Here is a 19,348-nt window from a genome sequence, read left to right as displayed (position 1 = left end):
AGGTTTAGGTGCAGATGAATTCTATGGAGGGGAATATTTTTTTTTTTAATTGGATAATTGTATCATAAATGTAATAAACTGATCTAAGACTACATTTTTTTTCTGGGGTTACATTATAACCAAGGGGGGGGAGGGGGTGAATGAAGATGATGCTAATGTTTCACCACATTGTTTTAAAACAACGTAGGTTATGCTGAAAAACACGCGCACGCACACGCATACACACACACACACGCATATATATATATATATATATATATATATATATATATATATATATATATATGTGTGTGTGTGTGTAAAAAAATAATAACTGCATTTCATCATGATAATAATAAAAAAAAAAAAATTCATACTAACATGCAGAGTAAAGCACAATACTGTACATTCAATGCAGGAAATGGCTTTTTCTCAATGTTGATTGTAATTAAATAAAAAGGAGTGAGGGACGAGGCACTTTTTGCAGATGCACGCGACAGTTGGCGAGGGATGTACGGGGAGCTTGATATCTTTGTACGAAGTGCGTAAAGCTGCAGATTAAGTCAATAAAAAAGTCATGGCACTGTTCTATTGCACTGTAGATGTAGAAGAATTAATAGAAAAGTCATTCATTTTGGCACTAAGTCTACTTCAATAGTTCCCCATATTGAGTTGAATATGGGATGTGATCTACAGATTTGGGCTCCAGTTCCTTTTTTTTTTTAAATTTTCTTTAGACATTACATTACAATACTTCTTATGCAAACGCAATAATAAGACGGATCTACTTGCCTACACTATAAATATTTACAAAGTTCACAATTGGTTTTTGGGGTAAGTTTTTTAGTTCTATCTTTTGACATACTCGGTACTTTCGGCTGATTGTAGAAAAGTTGAAGGGTTTGTATTTGGGATTTGCGTAAGCGTTGGGGTACGGGTACAAGCAAGGCAAAGGTTGTTTCTTTTACCTTTAGACTTCTATGGCACTTTGATATTGACTGTACACGAATCCAAATTTGACCAAAAACTGTTATTTTGTACCATCATAATCAATTGTCATTAAAATGTAAAAATACAAATAAATAAATCAATAAATAAAAGAGGGGACTGGGGGACTATGTAAACATTTAGAATGTCTCCTCTGATTGTTTAGAATTAAATCCCAAATGCACCATTGAGAGAAACTGAAAATGAAAAAAGTACTCATGAGCCAAGGGGCCACTTTGGTCTCTTCCGCCCGCTGTGGATTCATTCAAGACGGCTGGCTGGCTGGAGGCGGCTGATGGCGAGCTCACGTGATCACACGCTCAGGTAGGCAGGCTGATGTTGGCGCTCTCCGCCAGCGGGCTGGACATGCGGATCTGAGAGCTGCTCTTGCTCAGGATGGACAGCTGCGTCCCGCCGTTCACACCGCTGCTGGCCAGCGACGGGTGCCTCTGCTGCTTCAGGTCCACAGCAAAGTATCGGTTCACCGTCCAGCTGCGCCATTTCCTCTTGATCTCGGACTGCACCTTCAGGGAGAAACTTCACAAGGTCATTTTTTACATGTACTTTAGGCATCGACTCATCTTTTAGCAACGTCAAATGTCCATCCGTCCATTCAAGGTGAAAATATCAGATTGCACTGGAAGTTTGGAAGCAATTGCAAAATATACGCCACACAAACTAATAAGATTGTAAAACAATGCTGTCAAATGGATGATAAGAAAGCGAACAAGATCTGCTTTATTTGTTCACCTACAAATTCGAGGAGCGATTCAGCTTCAAATGTGGCACCGGATTATTTTCCTCTTTTTTTGTTATTTCGACAAAAACTGAATTTCTTACACGCTAAAGAACACATCTTATCCAGGGGTGCCAATAATTATGGACATAAAATTGTCAAGAATTTGATCCATGCCACAAAATGTTGGGAATGTCGATCTAGCGCGTAGAAGAATTAATTGAGTCATATTGAGTGTCCTGATTAAATTACTATTTTTGGATTAATTTCAAACGCAACAAAGAAAACATCATGTCCTTTAAAGCGTAAGTAAAGCCGGAGCGATCCGTCTGTCCTGATTGGCCGACAACGTTGCATCTGCTGCACAAGGCATTCTCAAGTCGCAAGAAAAAGTACACTTTTCCTGAATTTCCACACTGTCAATAAGTGCTGACTTTGGGTGTTTTCACACTCATTCTCGTTTTCAGGCCGAAGAGAAGACTTTGTGTAAGCGTAGACAAAAAGTGTGCTAGCCCAGGTGCGCAACAAAGAGTTTGGGGAAATAAATGTAGCGGTGTAAAAATTGCCAGCAAAAATCAATAACAAAGTAAAGTACAAATATCTGAATATAATATTTAATTACGCACAATACTGAAGTGTTTGTACTCCATTACATTACGAGACTTTCTGCTTCACGTAGCGCAATTTAACAGCTTTGTGATGAATTGCTTGCCTCCAAGATTGAAAATTCAATCCACGAGCTACACATGAAAAATATTCACGTTTGTGTCGCGTTTGAGAATACTGGGTTACTTTTACCCACGGGCGGATTCATTATTGCTTTGTTAATTGGATTTGGCTCTCAAGCTGAAGCAATTTGCCATTTTGTGTCCTCTAGTTGAAGTCAATTTAAGGTAAAATAATTTCTGCTGTTGTTCGAAAATGTTTGGAAAAAAAATAGTAATATTTTCAACCTGGTTTCAAATTTATTAGTAGCTGTAACACATCAATATGAGTAGTTGCTGCCCTTTGTTGGAACAAAATCTTGACCCAATGTGCTGGGTATAAACAACCCAGAATTGGCTCGGTCCCTTCTGGACCAAGCGCTGGGTTAGCTCCCCCCCCCCCCAAATTGGGTTACTTGAAACCCAGCACTTTCACAAGTGTACATTTCTTGATTCCCGGCAGATTTTGACAATTTTCCCTGAAAAGATAGAAGGCAGGTAGCACAGCTTACCTCCCCGTTGAGGAAGCAGTAGAGAACGGCAACCACAAAGCCCTGCAAGGGATCAAACAGAGAAGAAGTTTTGAACCCAAAATACGACTGATGCCATGATGAGTGTCGTCTTGACGTTAACGTGTCGTTTACCTGGAAGGATCCGAGGCCCAGCTCAAAGACCAGCCGCTCCCTCTTGCTGACGTCCTCGGGGGAGAAGGCAAAGACGGTGTAGTGAATTCCAAACAGCGGGATGAGCAGGAGGGTGGATCGCGCAAGACGCCTACGACACACACAGAGAAGATCAGCATTTTAGAAACGTATCGCGGCGCCATTTTGTGTACTTGTACAAGCACAATAATGAACATTGTAGTTCATTATCGGTAATTTTACGCCGTGTGTGTGTGTGGTTGTTGGAGCTGTTGAGCAATGGAATAATGCAACAAATAACACAGATGCGCATGTATGATGGCAGACACACAAAGGACAATAAACGATGACACACACATTGAAAGCAGTTCTAAGGGAGAATTTTGAAGGATTTCGTAAAGAAAAAAAAAAATGCAGGAATTCCTAAACAAACGACATGATTTTGGGTGGCACGAATAAGTAAATAATTAATTGCTGAAAAACTAAGCCCAGAAAAAAAAAGTTTGTTAGAAATGTATTAATCTAATTTTCTGTTTTAACTACATGACATCTTTGAAAATAAATTAAGGAACGCAAATATGCGTCGCTTAAAATAATACATTAATTGTAGCATTAATTAATTGACTGAAGGAATGTTATCAAAATAAATGAAAAATACCAGATTTTATTGTTTTTGTTACATAAACGAACAGTATTAAATGCAGTTGTGAATTTTTAGTGTAAAAAAAAAACAGTCATGAAAAAAAAATGAAAATGAAAATAAAAACAAAACGACATCAACTGCAACGGAAACAAATGCACTTAATTTAAAAATTTTACATTAAAAAAATAATTATTTTAAAAATGCATGATATGGGAAGAAAATACATGTTTTTAGTTTATAATTGAATTAAAAATTATATTAACTGTAATATGAATAGGCAAATAAATTAACTTTATGAAAATAAATGAATATATATGTATTGTGTAAAAATCCCATTACGAAATACATCAACTATTAAAACAAGAAATAAATAAATGTTATGACAAACAAATGATCTTTTTTTTATTTTATTTTATTTTTTTTAAACATGCATGTCTATGAAGAAGCTTCAAAGGTGCTTTTAAATGCTGCCTACAACTATAAAAGACCTGGTGGACTTTTTCCCATTCTTTTTTTTTTGGTATGAGGTCAGGATCCGCTTTTTAACACGGGGTGAGTCCGAAAGGTTGCAGTTTAAGCGTCATTTAAATGCCAGGAGATCCCAGGTAAAAGAAGGACGATGTCACGCCTTCGACGACCCACGTGTATTTCATAAATTGGGTTATGTAAGGTATATCATGCAAACAAACACACACTCTCTGACAAACACACACTTACAGTGTGATGGCGGACAACTCTGACATCCTGCACGAATGCTGAACAGCCTGTGAGGGCTCACTGAAGCATTTCTGAGCACAGCTGCTACACAGCACAAAGACAACACAACAGCACAACAAAGACGTCTTTAAGGACACGCTCGTGATCACACACACACACACACACACACACAGGCGCACGCAGGAGTCACATAGCACCTATCCAGCCATGACAAAAAAAATGCTGTTTTACATATGGAAAAAAATAAGTGCATAAATGAAAGTATGTGCTCTCAATATACTTAATTTTTCAAACTACATTTTTCAATGCATGTATTAAAGATCAACGATCCTAAGCCAACAACAAAATAACCACAAACTGTATTTTTTTTTCAGTGGAAAGACCTCGCTTGAATATCATTTACTATTTAAGGGCGGCACAAAACTACTCAACAAGAAATCAACATTGAATTGCATGAACATTTTTTTTTCCACAAAAATCAACTCATTCCATTTTTTATAATATTGAGGTACAATGTTTTTCCGGCATAGATCCTTCTAAATCTGCAAAAATAAAAATAGCAGGCCTCCTTACGAGGTAGTGTAGGTCAGTATAATATGCAGTGGAAGCCGGGTAAAAGACAAAAATGCCTTCTAGTGGTGATTGGTGATTTTACAACTTAAAACTAAAATCGACCCATGCACATTCACATTTTGTCACCTGGCAATTCAGACCCCCAGTTGCCCACCCCTGTACTAGGCTGTATGCACGTTTTGTTTGTAAGCTTGTAAGTTTCTTTCATTTTGTTATAATTAATTTATATTCTCTTTTTAAGTTAATTGTTTAAGTCCAGTTTTAATACACTTAAAAGAAGAAAAACAAATTTCTCCCACAGTATAAAACATATTTTTAGTGTCCGTTACACAAGCATTGCCTTTTGCCTCCACAAAGGCAGCACTTAATCATCCCCAAGCTGTGAATTACGCTTGGCAATTGATGTAACGCATTGCACGGTAACCGCACAGCAGCACGTCAAATTTTTTAGGTTACCCCTCACATTCCAAAATCATGCATGTGAGGGTCATCAACTACTCTAAAATGTGACTGTGATTGCCTCTTTCTCTATAAGTGCCTTGTGAACAACATTCTTTCTATAAAAATAAATAAAAATAATTACAGCCCATGTTGAATCGATGTTGACTCATATGCGTTGAATTGTTGCAGCTGGTGGTGGTCATTTGTTTACTTACAGGTAAATGCTGGATTCGTTGCCGCCGATGTCCGGGGACTGTAACTTCTGCACGAGGATGATGATGATTCCCACAAAGAGAACAAAATTGATCTAAAATAACAACAAACACGTCTCGTTACACATGACGTCATCAGGCAGGGCCTAACATTGTGGGAGTGGAGCATGAGCGGCTTCTTTCATACCATGATGGAGGCCACGACAGGTCCTTTGATCACCCACCAGAGGGCAGTGTGCTCATTTGTATCCCAACATCTAGTGGAGAGCAGGAGGAAGTAGTTTTCAATTTTACAGACACAAAAGCCCGAACAGTCTTTGGTGAACTCTAAGTACTCGATGTCATTAGCCTGACCCCTATTTGTTAAGTATGGATGATAAAATGTTGGATAAAGAGCTTGTACTTACCCAGTGTCATGAAAATGGAGCCTCAGCACGGCCCAGACGGTCACACAAATGGTGGGCGTTCCTAAAAAAAAATAAGTATGAACTAAAAAGTTAACCTTGTTTATGATGGACAAGTGACTCGCTGTGACAACCCCATGATGGGACGTGCCAAAAGTCATGAACATTATATTCATGGAGTATGTTTTTTTTTCATCACACAGTTCAAATAATTCATTTGTGATGTAGTGGCTCCATCTAGTGCGACAATTGGTGAATTACAGTTACCGCAGAGGAGGAAAAAAAGTCTTTATTTAATTTATTGAATTTATTTAATTTATTATTTTATTTTTTTATTGGTCGCGGACTAAATGTGATGTTCTTTTTTACGGAAGCGTATTGCTGCCAATTTTTCATATGTATAAATATAAATATATAAATCACAACTAGTAAAAAAAAATTATATGAAAATCATTTGATATAACAATTGCTGTTTTTATAAAATTTGCATTTAATAAATATAATTACTGAAAGTATGCATAGAAAAGGTATGCCTGTATGTGTATACAACATTCATAAAAAAACATTTTTGCTGTTTGTCAGATTTAAAAAAATAACACACACATACACACACACACAAAAAAACAACCCTTCTCATTTCAATTATATGCAAAGACTTACCCCATCCGACGATGGTGTACCAGTAGAAATATCGTCTCTCGGGAAAGAATGTCTCCACCAGCAGGGTGAAGAGGTAGAGCCCTTCGATGAAAAGCCAAAAGTAGTTGGACATGACGCAGTAATGGAAGAAAACCATCACTGCTTTGCACGCCACCTGCAAGAACACATAACCAACAGTAAAGACGCCAATCCATCTCGTCTGATTATAAAAAAAAAAAAAAAACAGTACAGTATATTCTGAAATGCAGCTCTCAGTAATCTAAAATAATGTTCAGTAGATGTCAAATGTCTGCGTGTAACATGATGTCCTTGCTTAAAATAAAACCTAAAAATAAAATGAATTGCTTTTAAAATTTTCATATTTTTTAAGAATAGATAAATATTTTAATTTAATAGAGCAACAAACATTTATTAATTTTTTATAATAATTATAAAACTAAACACAACAAAGTAATCAAGAGTTGTCAGAGGTCATTGCAAAGCGTCTCCTCAATGGTTCAATGGAGCTTGACAACACAATTCGTCTCCATCCTCCGCCTTCGAAGACCCGAGCGGGGTCAAGCGGTGACGCCGCACATGTGAGGTGAGGATGTTCAGCTACGGTTGCCAAGGTAACCGTTGCGGCTATGTTAATTTGAGTTGAACAGCAATATGGCCATTAGCACAGCCAATTAGCTGCATTCATCACGGCTGCTTGGAGCGGGCGACGTGTTGTTGCCGTACAAAGAGCTCGTTTTGCATTGGTAATTAGAAAGATTGTTGTCGTTTTTTTTTTTTTATCCGACAAGATGACGAGAAAGTGAAGTTCAAGGCTTTGGATATAATGCTTCTTATACAGTTCAGGAACCGTATATATTTGGATATACGGTTGAGACATTTTGTCCACGGATTTAAAAAAAAAAAAAAACTGCATAACGAAATTAAATTTATTTATTTAGAGAAGCAAATGAAATATATTAATAAAGTATAATATTGATAAATAATAAACATATTACCTTATCTGCTAGTCAGAAATAATCGGTTACAAAATTAGGCAAAATTCCCCGATACCGATTCCAATTCTGATCACAAAGCCTATTTATCATAAGCTGCACATTTTAGCTTCAATTTTAGAGCTGCTCAGTCGCGATTATTGTCACGTTCAGTTAATCTGTCAATTATTTTGTTGATCAACCATTGAATCCGGTTTAAAAAAAAAACATTCCATCCAAATAACAATCAATACAAAATATTAAAATATATCCAAAGTACCGTATGCGTGTTTGAGTAGAGACAAGTTCAAAGAAATCTTTCCTTAAAATAAATAAATAAATAAATAAAAAAAATCCCAGCAGGCATCTGTGTGACTGACCGTGTGCACAAAGCAGTGGTCGCTGTCCTCCTGCGCGTACAGCACGCCGTCCTTGATGAAGACCGAGATGGCTCTCAGCATGAACGATACGAACAAATTCATGTGGATGAAGTTCCTGGTGCAGTGGAGCTTCCTAAATGGGAAGGAGATGCATCCCAAAAATAATGCATCTTTCTTGATGGAGCCTATCCCAGCTATCTTCAGGCAGTAGGCTGGGGGGGACACCCTGAACTGGTTGCCAGCCAATCGGAGGACACACATAGCCATACGACCATCCACGCTCACACTCGCACCTCGGGGCAATTAAGAGTGTCCAATTCACCTACCATGCATGTTTTTTGGAATGTGGGAGGAAACCGGAGTTGAACTGTCTCCATACTACATACATTCCTATGCAAGTTTTTTTTTTTCAAAAGGAATTTTATTCCTTATGAAAATTCTATCAATCGGGCCCTAATCTTGTCATTCTCATGCTCACCTGAACCTGCAGAGGATGACCATGGCAGTGGTGAGCGACACCAGGGACGTGCTGTAGCCAACAGTGTAGAGGGCCTTGACTGAGGCATAGTACATGTCCTAAAAGAGGACATAGCATGCGTGACGTTGATATGAGCACGTGCGAGCGAGTACGAGAACTTTACCGGTTTGGTGGCGTTGTCGTAGAAGAGGCACACGTCCAGGTAGTGAGGGTACGGTTCCGACCAGCCGTCCTCCGTGCAGTTACGACTTACCCGGCCCATCTCTGCATGGAAAAACAGCCACATGAGAAGAAAAAGCGCTCTTGGGATTGGATGTTTTAGGAATAGTCGTTGGCTCACCGTCCTCCGGGCCCATCAAGTCGTGGAAAAACTCGGGACAGTTGACCACCACCACCTCGCCCACGTCGGCCGCCTGCCAGCAGGTCAGGTTGTCCCACATCCAAGGGCACGCTGCGGGAGCGAATATGTGTGCGCATGGTGAATGTGACACGCATGAAATGAGGAACAGTGATCAGAGATCAGTGATTCGCAAATAGTGGGGCGGGTCCCCCTGTGGGTGTGGGGGGGGGGGGCGGTTGATGCTGAGGGAGTATAGCTTTTAGTTTCAGGGGACTTCTTGGGTGCAAAAAGATGTTTTATTTAGCCAGTTCTGTCATTGCAGACCGGTCTAAAACTACACACACAAAAAATGCTGAAATAATTCAGATTTTTGGTAACTGGTTAATTTGTCCCAACGCACATCTTGTGTTTTTCTTGTCTTTTTTCTTTTTCTGCGTCTTTAACCTTCAGCACCTTGCAGCATTTCTTTTCTCCAGATGTTCAACATCATTCATGCTCCAAAGGTTTTATAGCGATGCAGAGGCGTGTTTGCGTGTTTGTGTGAGTGTGTGTTGACTTAGATCCTTTTTTCTCTTGACAGTCTCATTCTGTATATTGTGCGGCAAATGCGCAAGTGTGTGTGCTTGTAGACCTTTCTCTTCTCCCTAATGTGTTTTGCTTGTGTGTGGTGAGCCGGACAGGAAGCCAATTACTTTGAAAGGGCAAATCTGAGTCAAATGAGGCACACGGAGTTGCCTGCGAAGCGCTGCATCTTCGCTGGCTAAACTACAGTGAAGGTGCAACGTCCACTACTCGACGCTACACTTAGTGCAACCTAACGATATTGTAAGAATAAATCCATAGTCAGTCTTTTATAAACTTAAACACACCATATTCCCCACAAATGGCCCCACGCGGGGGCGCAGTGGGACGCTGAGGGGAGCCCGTGTGACCCTGGGGAACAAGCTTTTTTTCCGCCGAACTACAATGAAGTGTAATTCCACATCCAGTCCAATAGAGGGCAGTGGCGCTCTCTTTGCCCGGTGTGCTTAGCGAGTATTAACTCAACGGTGTAGGTTTGTTTTACAACGAAAATGCTATTGTTTGTAGTTGCAGCGGAGAGAGGGTGGTGGGGTGGGGTCGCGTATAGTTTTCTTCTTGCTAGGGGGCGCATAACATAAAATAATTGAGAAGCACTGGGTTAGGTGTTTATGGGGGAGTGCTTTAATTGGGACTTTTAGAGTTTCACTGTATTAAACGAAATAAAAGGTGTGTTAAAAATGATGTCAAGTGAAATTCAAGAAAATTATGAAATTAAATTATGAAATTATGAATTTAAAAAAGGGGGTTATCATATATTTAGTTAATTGAGGCCAAATTAGTTAGGTGACTAAAAGTGGAAACAAGACGGATCCAATAAAAAAAGTACTGTAAATGTGACAAAAACTGCCCATCAGGTGCGACGCCAGATAAATGACTTTTGGGTATTTTCAAATATGTACGGGAATCGTTTTCCATAATATATTGGGTTTGTCAAATTTTTGGGGGTAGTTTTGCATACTCCGGAAATTAGACTCGGCCACCCCATGACCCACCCGGAAGGAGGAATGTCTAGCGGCACCATTATATGATAAGCACTGTTTCCAGTAAAGCAGGCTAACTCACCCATGTCCAAGTCATCGTTGGGGTCATGCATGTCCATCCTTTCCATGCATTTGTCATGTTCTCGCTGAATGATGCAGTGTTCTGACTCCGACGCCACCTGAACAGAATGCACATAAACGTGACATCACAAGGGAGGAAGACGATATAGCAGGAAATTGGATCAAAAGTTAGCAGAAGGCGTAGTGAGGCCACTGATGGGATCATGTTGAGCTGTCGATACGTCCTGAAGGTAAAATTGAGTGAGTGCCGCTGTTGATTGGGTAGTTTGCTGCTGGCAAAAAAAGTAAGAGCCATCTTGTCAATACTGTGATTTGTTTGGTGGCCAATGACAAGCAAACGTTGCAAGGTGTGTTTTTCTTTTGCTCTGCTTACTTTCTGTTCCTTCATTCACGCGTCTTACGTTCCAGTTATACTCAAATTTTTTAAAAATTATTTTTCAGATTAAAACCATGGCAAACTGCTTTTTACTGCGCAACAATTTTATATTGTATTATTTTGGTGAAATAATTGACCACCCACTAAAAGAGGTTTGTAATTGTCTATAAATGCCACAAGGTGGCGGCAAAGGACTACTTTTGTCTAAATAAAACACTTCAACCTGCTTGACCGTATTCCCTTGAAAAGAAGTTGCCACCAGATGATGCCGAAACGATACTGTTATTGCTTGAGGATGAAAACAGCAAGTAGGTGAGTTTTTCAGAAAATAACAGAGGCTAGGATTAAAAAAAAAAAAAAAAAGAAATCCATGGAGAACATTAAATAGTGTGGGGGGATTCACTGCACACTTTATTTAGTATTTTCCTTTTTTTAAATTTATTGTTTTAACATATAATCTTCATAGCAAAACAAAGGGTATCTTGACGTTGCACTTCCTAAAAAGAAAATTAATTCAAATATTTATTTAAACTCTATTTTATACAGTATTTTGCTTGAGAGAAAGGTGGACATTGAGAAAAGGGGTCTTCTGTTTGCTTCAGATTTCATACCAATGATGTACCGTCATTAGGAGAAAACCAAGATTTTACGGCTCATTTCAACAGAACATCACATAGCAATCAGCGCAATCAGTTTGCTTTCCGCTCCAACTTGCCAAACACAACAAAAAGAAAAGAGACTTAATTTAGACTCATGATGTGTCCTTTCACTTCCCCAAAAGGCTCTTGAGAGCTCTCTCTCCCGCTATCTCTCTCTCCAGGCATCATACACTCTACAGGAAGTATCATCTGAAGAATGTCTTTTTGGCTGACTCATCACTTTTTTTTTCCTTTTTTTTTAATATGAATTGACTTCAGGCACCTCCATGGCTTGGGGAGACTATAAGTGACTGAGTGTGAGCGCACTAGTGACTCCCTATTTTTGGTTAATGACTGCGCTTATCGATGCACTGTTTTCCAAATCAAGCCGACACGGGCTTCGCCTTCGAGGGACTAGATCCATTGTTGCTAGGCAGCGGCACAGCAGTAGCCTATGTAGTAAGAAAAATAAAAAAATAAAAAAGTAAATAGTAAAAAAAATTCTAAAAATTACATATAATTACATACATACATACACATATATATATATATATATATATATATATATATATATATATATATATATATATATATATAAAACGCACCACAACAAAATGGTGCTGCAGGGCCCACATTAGCATATATTTTCTCAAGTTAAGCGTCTCCCAAACCAGATGTCCAGTTGGATAGGTCGGTACAGCAGAACGGCGCTCGCCTCCCCCAAGGCTCTTTTCAAGGGCCAGTTAACATCGAGCCGGCACACGGGAAGCTCCAGACGTAGCACGGATAATAAAAGTGTCATCGACGCGGCAGTCCGCTTGCCCGCTGGCCACTCACCTCGGCCGCGGCTGACCCAGTAGTGGCAGTGGCGCCGTTTGACACACGTTAAGTATATGACAACTGGAGGCCAAGGTTAGCCGGAGAGCATGGTGGACGATGCGCGTTAAGATGTCAACTGGTGGGGTACTTCACCTTTGTTGGTTATGTGAGTGATTTAAGATTTGTGATGGCAGGGAGGCACCGTGAATTAATTATAGGCTGCCGGTAAGACAAAAAATAAAAATATGTGAACATCTAATCATTTTAGGGAACCACATCCCCTTATGTGTGATCCTGAACTATGAGGCAGTCCAACCACTTGATTCCTACCCAACAAATCTGGAAAATGACGAAGGTTTTTGGCATTTTGTACTATTAATGAACATAACTATATTTAAGGAACCCTTTGTGTTCCTCGAGTGCTAACGACCAGTTACTAGAACCATATGATTCCCACCAAACAGATGTGGAAAATTAAGAGATTGGACCACTTCTGCACAACGTTATAAATAAGGAACCATATTCGCTTCGTGATGTGGAAGCCAACACATTTCATCATGAGACAGTGGATTGCTTCATATTTGAGAAACCTTATTTTGGTTTCTCAAGTGTGGCCGTGCATGTCTCACTAGGAGGTAGTAAAACCGTGTGAACACCACCAAACAATCAGGAAAATGACATCACTTTATCAATTTAAGTGACATAAATGAATGTACAGTAGCTCTATATTTAAGGAAGCTATTCAGTCCTTAATTAATTTAATGGATATATTTAATTCAATTATTTGTTATATTGCACTGGCGAGTACTGCTTAACTCATATTCCACAAATAAAATATTAAACAGAATGCCGGGTTTTGACGAGTGGGGGCTGCATTGAACATATTCTGGCTGAAATTTTTTGGGGTTGACGTACCCTTTAAGAAAATATGGAATAAAATGTACATGAAAGCACACACCTCACAAGGAATGAGTAGAATCATGTTCCTTTGCTGCATGTGACTTTTTAAATACACACGCCAATGTTTCTCAGCGCAATTTCTCAAATATAAAGGAACAAAGATTTATATTTCCTGAAATGGAAGCCCACATGCCTCACGTCGAGGCTGTAGCAAAGAAAACCATGAAACCGTTCTACTTTTTATACTGTAAATGAACACAGCTACATATTTGGTTTCACCTTTCCGGCAACTAAAAGCGCAAATCATGAAAAATGAATTAAAGAGCTCTGTTATTGCTCATTCATCAATTCCACTCAAACTTTAAGGCAACAAGACATGACACACACACACGTATTGTGCACACGTCAGAGCGCCAATACTCACCAGAGGCAGAAGGATGATCACAGTCAGGACCAAGTCTCTCATTGTCTCCATTGAAGAGCTTCTTCTGCAAATGTGTGCGTGTTGGTGCGTGTTGGCTACGATGCCCTGACCCCTCTCACTGCACACTTTAGCATCAAGGGCCCTGAAATAATAGCACGTCACAGAGGATGTGAGAATTAATAGTCGCTCATTTGAACAGATTGCACAAACGCCGCAAACTAGGACAGAAATACTTGAGACAGCATTGAACATTAGGTTAATTGGGAATAATGGACGTGTCGACCGCATACCCGGTTCTTACCATGCAGTAATAACGACTTTCATTCATGAATTAATTGTAAAGTGTCTGCGTTATTATAACAAGGGGGAGTAACCTAGTACCCATGTTGAAAGCATTTTATGATTCAACTGTTAGGAAGAATATTTATGCATGCATGACTGATTTTATTTTTTAATTTTTTCGACAATGATTATAAAGCACTTTACAGTAAAATTTGTAGTGGAGAAAAAACTTGAAGCGGGGCCTACAGTTTGTCAACTAGTTGTGATTTAAAGTCTGATAAATATTAAATAAATGAAGGAGGTATCTACAAAGTGCTACTCTTGGTAAAGTGTCCCGTGGGGAAAAAAAATCAGATTTTCAAAAATGGAATGCAATAGTGACTTTAAATGGTAACTAATAACATTTATGAAAGAATATTAGTAACTAATTACTTTTTTAGGAAAAGTAATCACTGTGACTTTTTGAAAGCAATTTGCACAACATTGTCTAAAATTTGTGCGTCATCAATTCCACACTTAATTACACTTAAATACTAAAATACAATTCAGCATTTTTCACACTGTGTATTTTGCGACCCAGACGCACAAACAGTGCACCCCCCCTCCAAAAAAAAAAAAAAAACACTGGATCTTGATAATGATGTTCGAACGGATTGACATAAATTTAAAAAAAAGTAAAAAAAAATAAAAATACTATAAATTTAAATGCAACAAAAATAATCAAATGTGTTTTATTACTCAAATAGTCAGCTTTTTTTGACAGGATTGTTTGAAAGCACGTTAATCAGTTCCAGCAGACCATATTTGACATAAAACAAATAATTAAATAGTATGCAAACGCATGTGAATAAATGAAGAGTTGGTAAAAGAAGCAGCAACCATTTGTTATCGTTGTTTTATCATCATTGGACGGTCGTTGCCATGGAAACTGCACTGCGCATCATCGATGGCGAGCTTTATTTAAGAAAACGAGCTGCACAATATCTCACACAGCTTTTACCCGCGAACACAACATGTGTTTTCGAGGGCATCTGCATTTGTTCATTCACTTTATTCAAAACCACACTCTATAAAAATACAAACAAACCCTACCCTCATTCTCCATTTAATCATGTTTACCCAAAAGACATCTTAAATTAAACAAAAGCGGCTCAGAAACAAATGCACAACAGAAATCTTGATATTTGGAAGGCTCGCAATGGGAAATATTTGAAAAATAAAAAAATGAAGCACCACCCCCACCCTGCTTGAGTTACTCATCCACGCGGCTTTCTGAAACAGCAATGAATCACTGCAAGCGTGCAAGCGCACACACACGCACGCACACACACAAAACACATTTGCCCGGACCAGTTGAGACATATGTACACAGTGTAATGGGGGGGGAAAGTGGCTTATCTGGACATTGTTTGTTGCATGGGCCAGTCAAAATACCCTTGCAGGGAGTCATGTCCCCACATTAGATGTTGTGTCAGACAGAAAACACACACACACACGCACCGTCAAATGCAGTACAAGGAGCTCATCCGGGCATTTTCATTGACACCATGGCCCCACAAGGATGACTGGGATGTCAAGGCTGGTGCCACACAATGACATAAACTCAAGAACAAACACACACACATACTGTCAACTGTGCCACAATTTGTTAATGTTGGGATTATTTGTTTTTGTTTTTGCTGAGAGTGATTCCCGCCTATCCCCCCCCCCCCACCCCTAACCCATGTCCCCACAATAAAGGCAGGGTTGTCAAGGGTTGTGCCGAACAATGGCAGAAAGACAAAAACAAAAACAGACAAAGACACGGTCAAATGTGCCAAAAGTGGCAAATGCTTCCGTTTCCTTATTTTTTTTTTTTTGCGTCAAAATGTGTTCCCAATGACAAATGTCCCAACAATTAAGGTTGTGCCACACAAAGATTAAAAGACAAGAACATACACATACAAATATGGTCAATTTGTTCATCCCATATTTTTGGGATCCAAAATGTTGCTACAAAAGCTAGAAGAATTGGCCAAAAAGGTTGGTCCATACTTAATAGAAAGACAAGACACTCTCACACACTCAAACACATCCATCCATTATACGGACTGCTTATCGTGACAAGGGTTGCGGGCATGCTAGAATCCAACAGCTGTCTTCAGTCAGTAATGCAAGTCAGTAAGCAAATATGGTATATTTTTTTTCATTTTTTATATGTTCATTTACAGTACATGTTTGCCCTTCACAATAATATTTGTGCCACACAAAGATAGAAAAACAAGAACAGACACACACAATCAAGTAAGTTCATTCTGATGTTTTTTGTTGTTGTCACAAGTTTTTGAAAAGGGAGCTCATAATGGAATTTTGGGAGTGTGGACAAGCCAAAATGTACACCAAATTAAAGTAGGATGTTATGGGTAGTGTCAGAGAAAGATAGAAAGACAAGAACACATATGGGTTAAAAATGGAGCACATCCTAGCAGGTGTGTATGTGTGCGTGTGAGACCGGGATAAATGTCCCCATGTTAAAAGTGCTATTTCAAGCGTGGTGCCACAAAAGGATAGAAAAACAAGAACTCACACACAGTCAAAAAAAAGAGTGCATCATGGAATTTTCTGTGTGTGTTTGGGTGTGCATGAGTGGGTGTGCGCATATTTGTTTGTGGACCAGCCTAAATATCCACACGTTAAAAGTGGAAAGTCAAGGGTGGTGTCATGCAATAACATAAAAACAAGAACACGGAAACACACTGACGCTACACTGGTGTTAGGGGAAGCTATAGCACCGTCAGAAATCTGTATAGCCCCAGTTAAGCCCCTCTACCATTTTAGTTGATATTCTAAAATACATTAGAAATGGTTTTGTCCGTCCCATATGTATCAAGCCCCCTTTAGCCCGGGAGAAAAAAAAATCTTGGAGCCGCCCCTGCACACACACACACACACACTTCCTCTCCCTGCGCTCATCCACGCAAAGACAAATTCCACCTCATGTCCCTTCGCCTCTCGTGACCAATTCAATTAGCCGGCGAGCATCTCTCTCGCATGTTTTACCGAGTCGTAACTCACAAGGACCCTCCTCCGGGGAACAGGGTGGCGCAAACACAAAGACACCCAAAGAAAAAGAAAAAGATTAGGATGACGGAGAAGAGGAAGAACCGGGTGACATGCTGCAAAGAAATGAGGAAGCTGACATGGATGATTGAAGCATGTAGGAAGAAGAAAAGTGTCACGTGACATGACAAATTTAAAGTGTGTGTGTGTGTGGGGGGGGGGGTATGTGACTCATACATTTTAAATCCAAATTGCGGGGGAAGACAAGTGGTGCGTGCGCGTGCGTGTGTGTGTGTGCGTTCATTGATTGACACAAAGACAAGAGTATAATATGGAGCATCAGGGGAGCACATTGCCCAATAATCAATACACAATCATTGCACAAAAAGCCCCATTCGGTTGGGTGTTGTCTCAAACGAACCAGACAATTCATGAAGCAAATTCCTTTATGGATGTGTAAATCCCGCAGCGTGTAGTGCACCCACTCAATATGCATGTCATCAGCCCACCCTGAGCCCCTTTCTATACACACACACACACACACCCCCACACACCCCTACACACACTGCATGCATCCTTATAGCTGCACATGGACGCCTTTTCAGAAAGCTCATCGAAGTCCTTCACTGCCCCCCCAATGCAGACAAGGCAAGTAAAGGCGCGTTAATGGGGGGGGGGAAATAAAAAAGGAATTTACCAATGCAAAGGAAGCCATGGTCGCCTTCTCAGGGTGGGGGGCGGGGGCGTCCTCCTTCCTCTTTTTCCCCAAAATATGCACACTGAGGGTGCTGTCCGTCTTGTCAGTCCGCCCTTTCTTCTTGTGCTTCTGCCGCACGACGTGTCTGCTGCTGCTGCTGCGGTGAGGAAGAGGAGGAGGATGAAGAGGAGGAGGAAGGGAGGAGGGGGGGGTGTCAGTTCCTTTGGGATTTGCGCCTCGTTACATAGAAATGAGAGGAGGGCGAAAACGCCAATAAATAAGGTTATAAAAAACTAAATACAATTATTAATTATAGCCCATTAATAACACTAATAATAATTATTATTAGTGCCCATTCTACTCAAAATAAAAGCACCCTTATATTAATTTCTTATTAGGTTATAAATATTTTTTAACTACTTAAATAGGGTTTGTATAGTCCAGAAATGTAAAATATTCTTCTTCTTCAAATTATTATCATTATTATGCAGTAGTTAGTCAACATGTTTATATTAATGATATTATTATGGTGATTTTCTTCTCTACTATGCAGTAGTTAGTAAACATTTTCATAACAGATTATTGTTTTTTGATTATTATTAAGTAGTCAGTAAAGATTTGTATTATTTTTTTAAATTATTTTTTTATTTCACTATTCACATCTACCACTACTATAAATATTAATTTATGAAAAACAATAGCTTGTTAATAAAAAACAACAAAGATGCGAGATAGTGTCTATTTTAATCAAAACAAAAGTACGCTTACAGTGCGTTGCTTATCTTCTAAATTAATTTCTAAATCCTTAAATACCCCTTTTACAGTCCACAAATGCAAATAATAACAATTATTTCTATTATTAAATAGTTAATTAACATGTATGTTAATTATAATTATAATGACATGTCTTTATAATTAGGAACTTGTTTAAATTTTGTACGTTTGCTTTTGTTATTACACGCTATATTTGGTAACTTAAATACTACACAACTACCACTAATATACAATAATAATAAAATTTAAAAAATACACGCGCGCGCGCGCGCAGGTGCCTGCGTAGACAAAAAAAAAAGAGAGATAACCCATTCATAAAATTGTGTGTTCTGCGCCACGCTGACCTTTAGCAGATGCCCCCGCCAGGCGGCAGGTCGGCATCCCTGCCGGGCGTAATTCACGAGGTTGCCGCGTGGATGCGTGACTCACCTCGCGCTGGCGCGCCACCGCCTGTTCGTCTTCGGGTGCACGGGCGCGCTTGCACACGCACGCGCCTGCACACAAACGAAATACAAACCCGACCGCTTGGAGGGAAGCTCGTCTACCTTCAGCACCACGGACAGCAACCCGGGCCTGGAGCTATCGCACAGAAATCCATCTCTGTTTGAATGTTAAATGGACAAAAGTATTGGGACGGATCCTGATCACTCAAACGGAGGCTTGAACTCCTGCAGAGACGTCTCTAAGTATTATTATTATCATGTTAAGTAATTTCACGTGCAAATATGCTGTGAGAGTTTTGCAAAGTTACTTGGGCCATGGTTTTCACTTGTTGGGGAGATGTGCACGCTAATTAGATGTATGCTAACAGTTGGAGATGTGTTGCTATGCTTGACTTACATAAGCAGCGAACTTAGGTTGATGTTTTGCACTTATTGTGAATATTTATG

At 39.5% G+C, this 19,348-nt stretch overlaps 1 protein-coding gene across 4 annotated transcripts; it reads right to left on the bottom strand.

Annotated features, from left to right (window-relative positions):
* Nucleotides 1–251: 251 nt before the first annotated feature.
* LOC148326162 (pituitary adenylate cyclase-activating polypeptide type I receptor-like) lies at nt 252–17,854 on the bottom strand. Of its 4 annotated transcripts, none has more exons than XM_088310782.1 (15): nt 17,685–17,854; nt 13,667–13,808; nt 10,511–10,607; nt 8,867–8,977; nt 8,690–8,790; nt 8,527–8,624; nt 8,049–8,181; nt 6,698–6,851; nt 6,041–6,101; nt 5,821–5,890; nt 5,637–5,728; nt 4,408–4,491; nt 3,051–3,180; nt 2,919–2,960; nt 252–1,503 (listed from the first exon to the last, which is right to left on the bottom strand). In XM_088310782.1, the coding sequence occupies exons 2-15, from the start codon at nt 13,715–13,717 to the stop codon at nt 1,279–1,281; spliced, it is 1,449 nt and encodes a 482-aa protein (XP_088166908.1). In that variant the 5' UTR covers nt 13,718–13,808; nt 17,685–17,854; the 3' UTR covers nt 252–1,278. The 4 variants fall into 4 exon arrangements, with proteins under 4 accessions (XP_088166908.1, XP_088166910.1, XP_088166911.1 ...); XM_088310784.1 differs by having other exon boundaries at nt 254–1,490; XM_088310785.1 differs by lacking the exon at nt 4,408–4,491 and having other exon boundaries at nt 254–1,503.
* Nucleotides 17,855–19,348: the final 1,494 nt, after the last annotated feature.

The sequence above is a fragment of the Idiotropiscis lumnitzeri genome, chromosome 12 (genome assembly GCF_059441095.1).
Source record: "Idiotropiscis lumnitzeri isolate Australia: NSW breed Sydney's pygmy pipehorse chromosome 12, RoL_Ilum_1.0, whole genome shotgun sequence".
Lineage (NCBI taxonomy): Eukaryota > Metazoa > Chordata > Actinopteri > Syngnathiformes > Syngnathidae > Idiotropiscis > Idiotropiscis lumnitzeri.
Note: the sequence above shows the minus strand (reverse complement) of the source record. Positions and strands in the feature narration are given on the sequence as shown.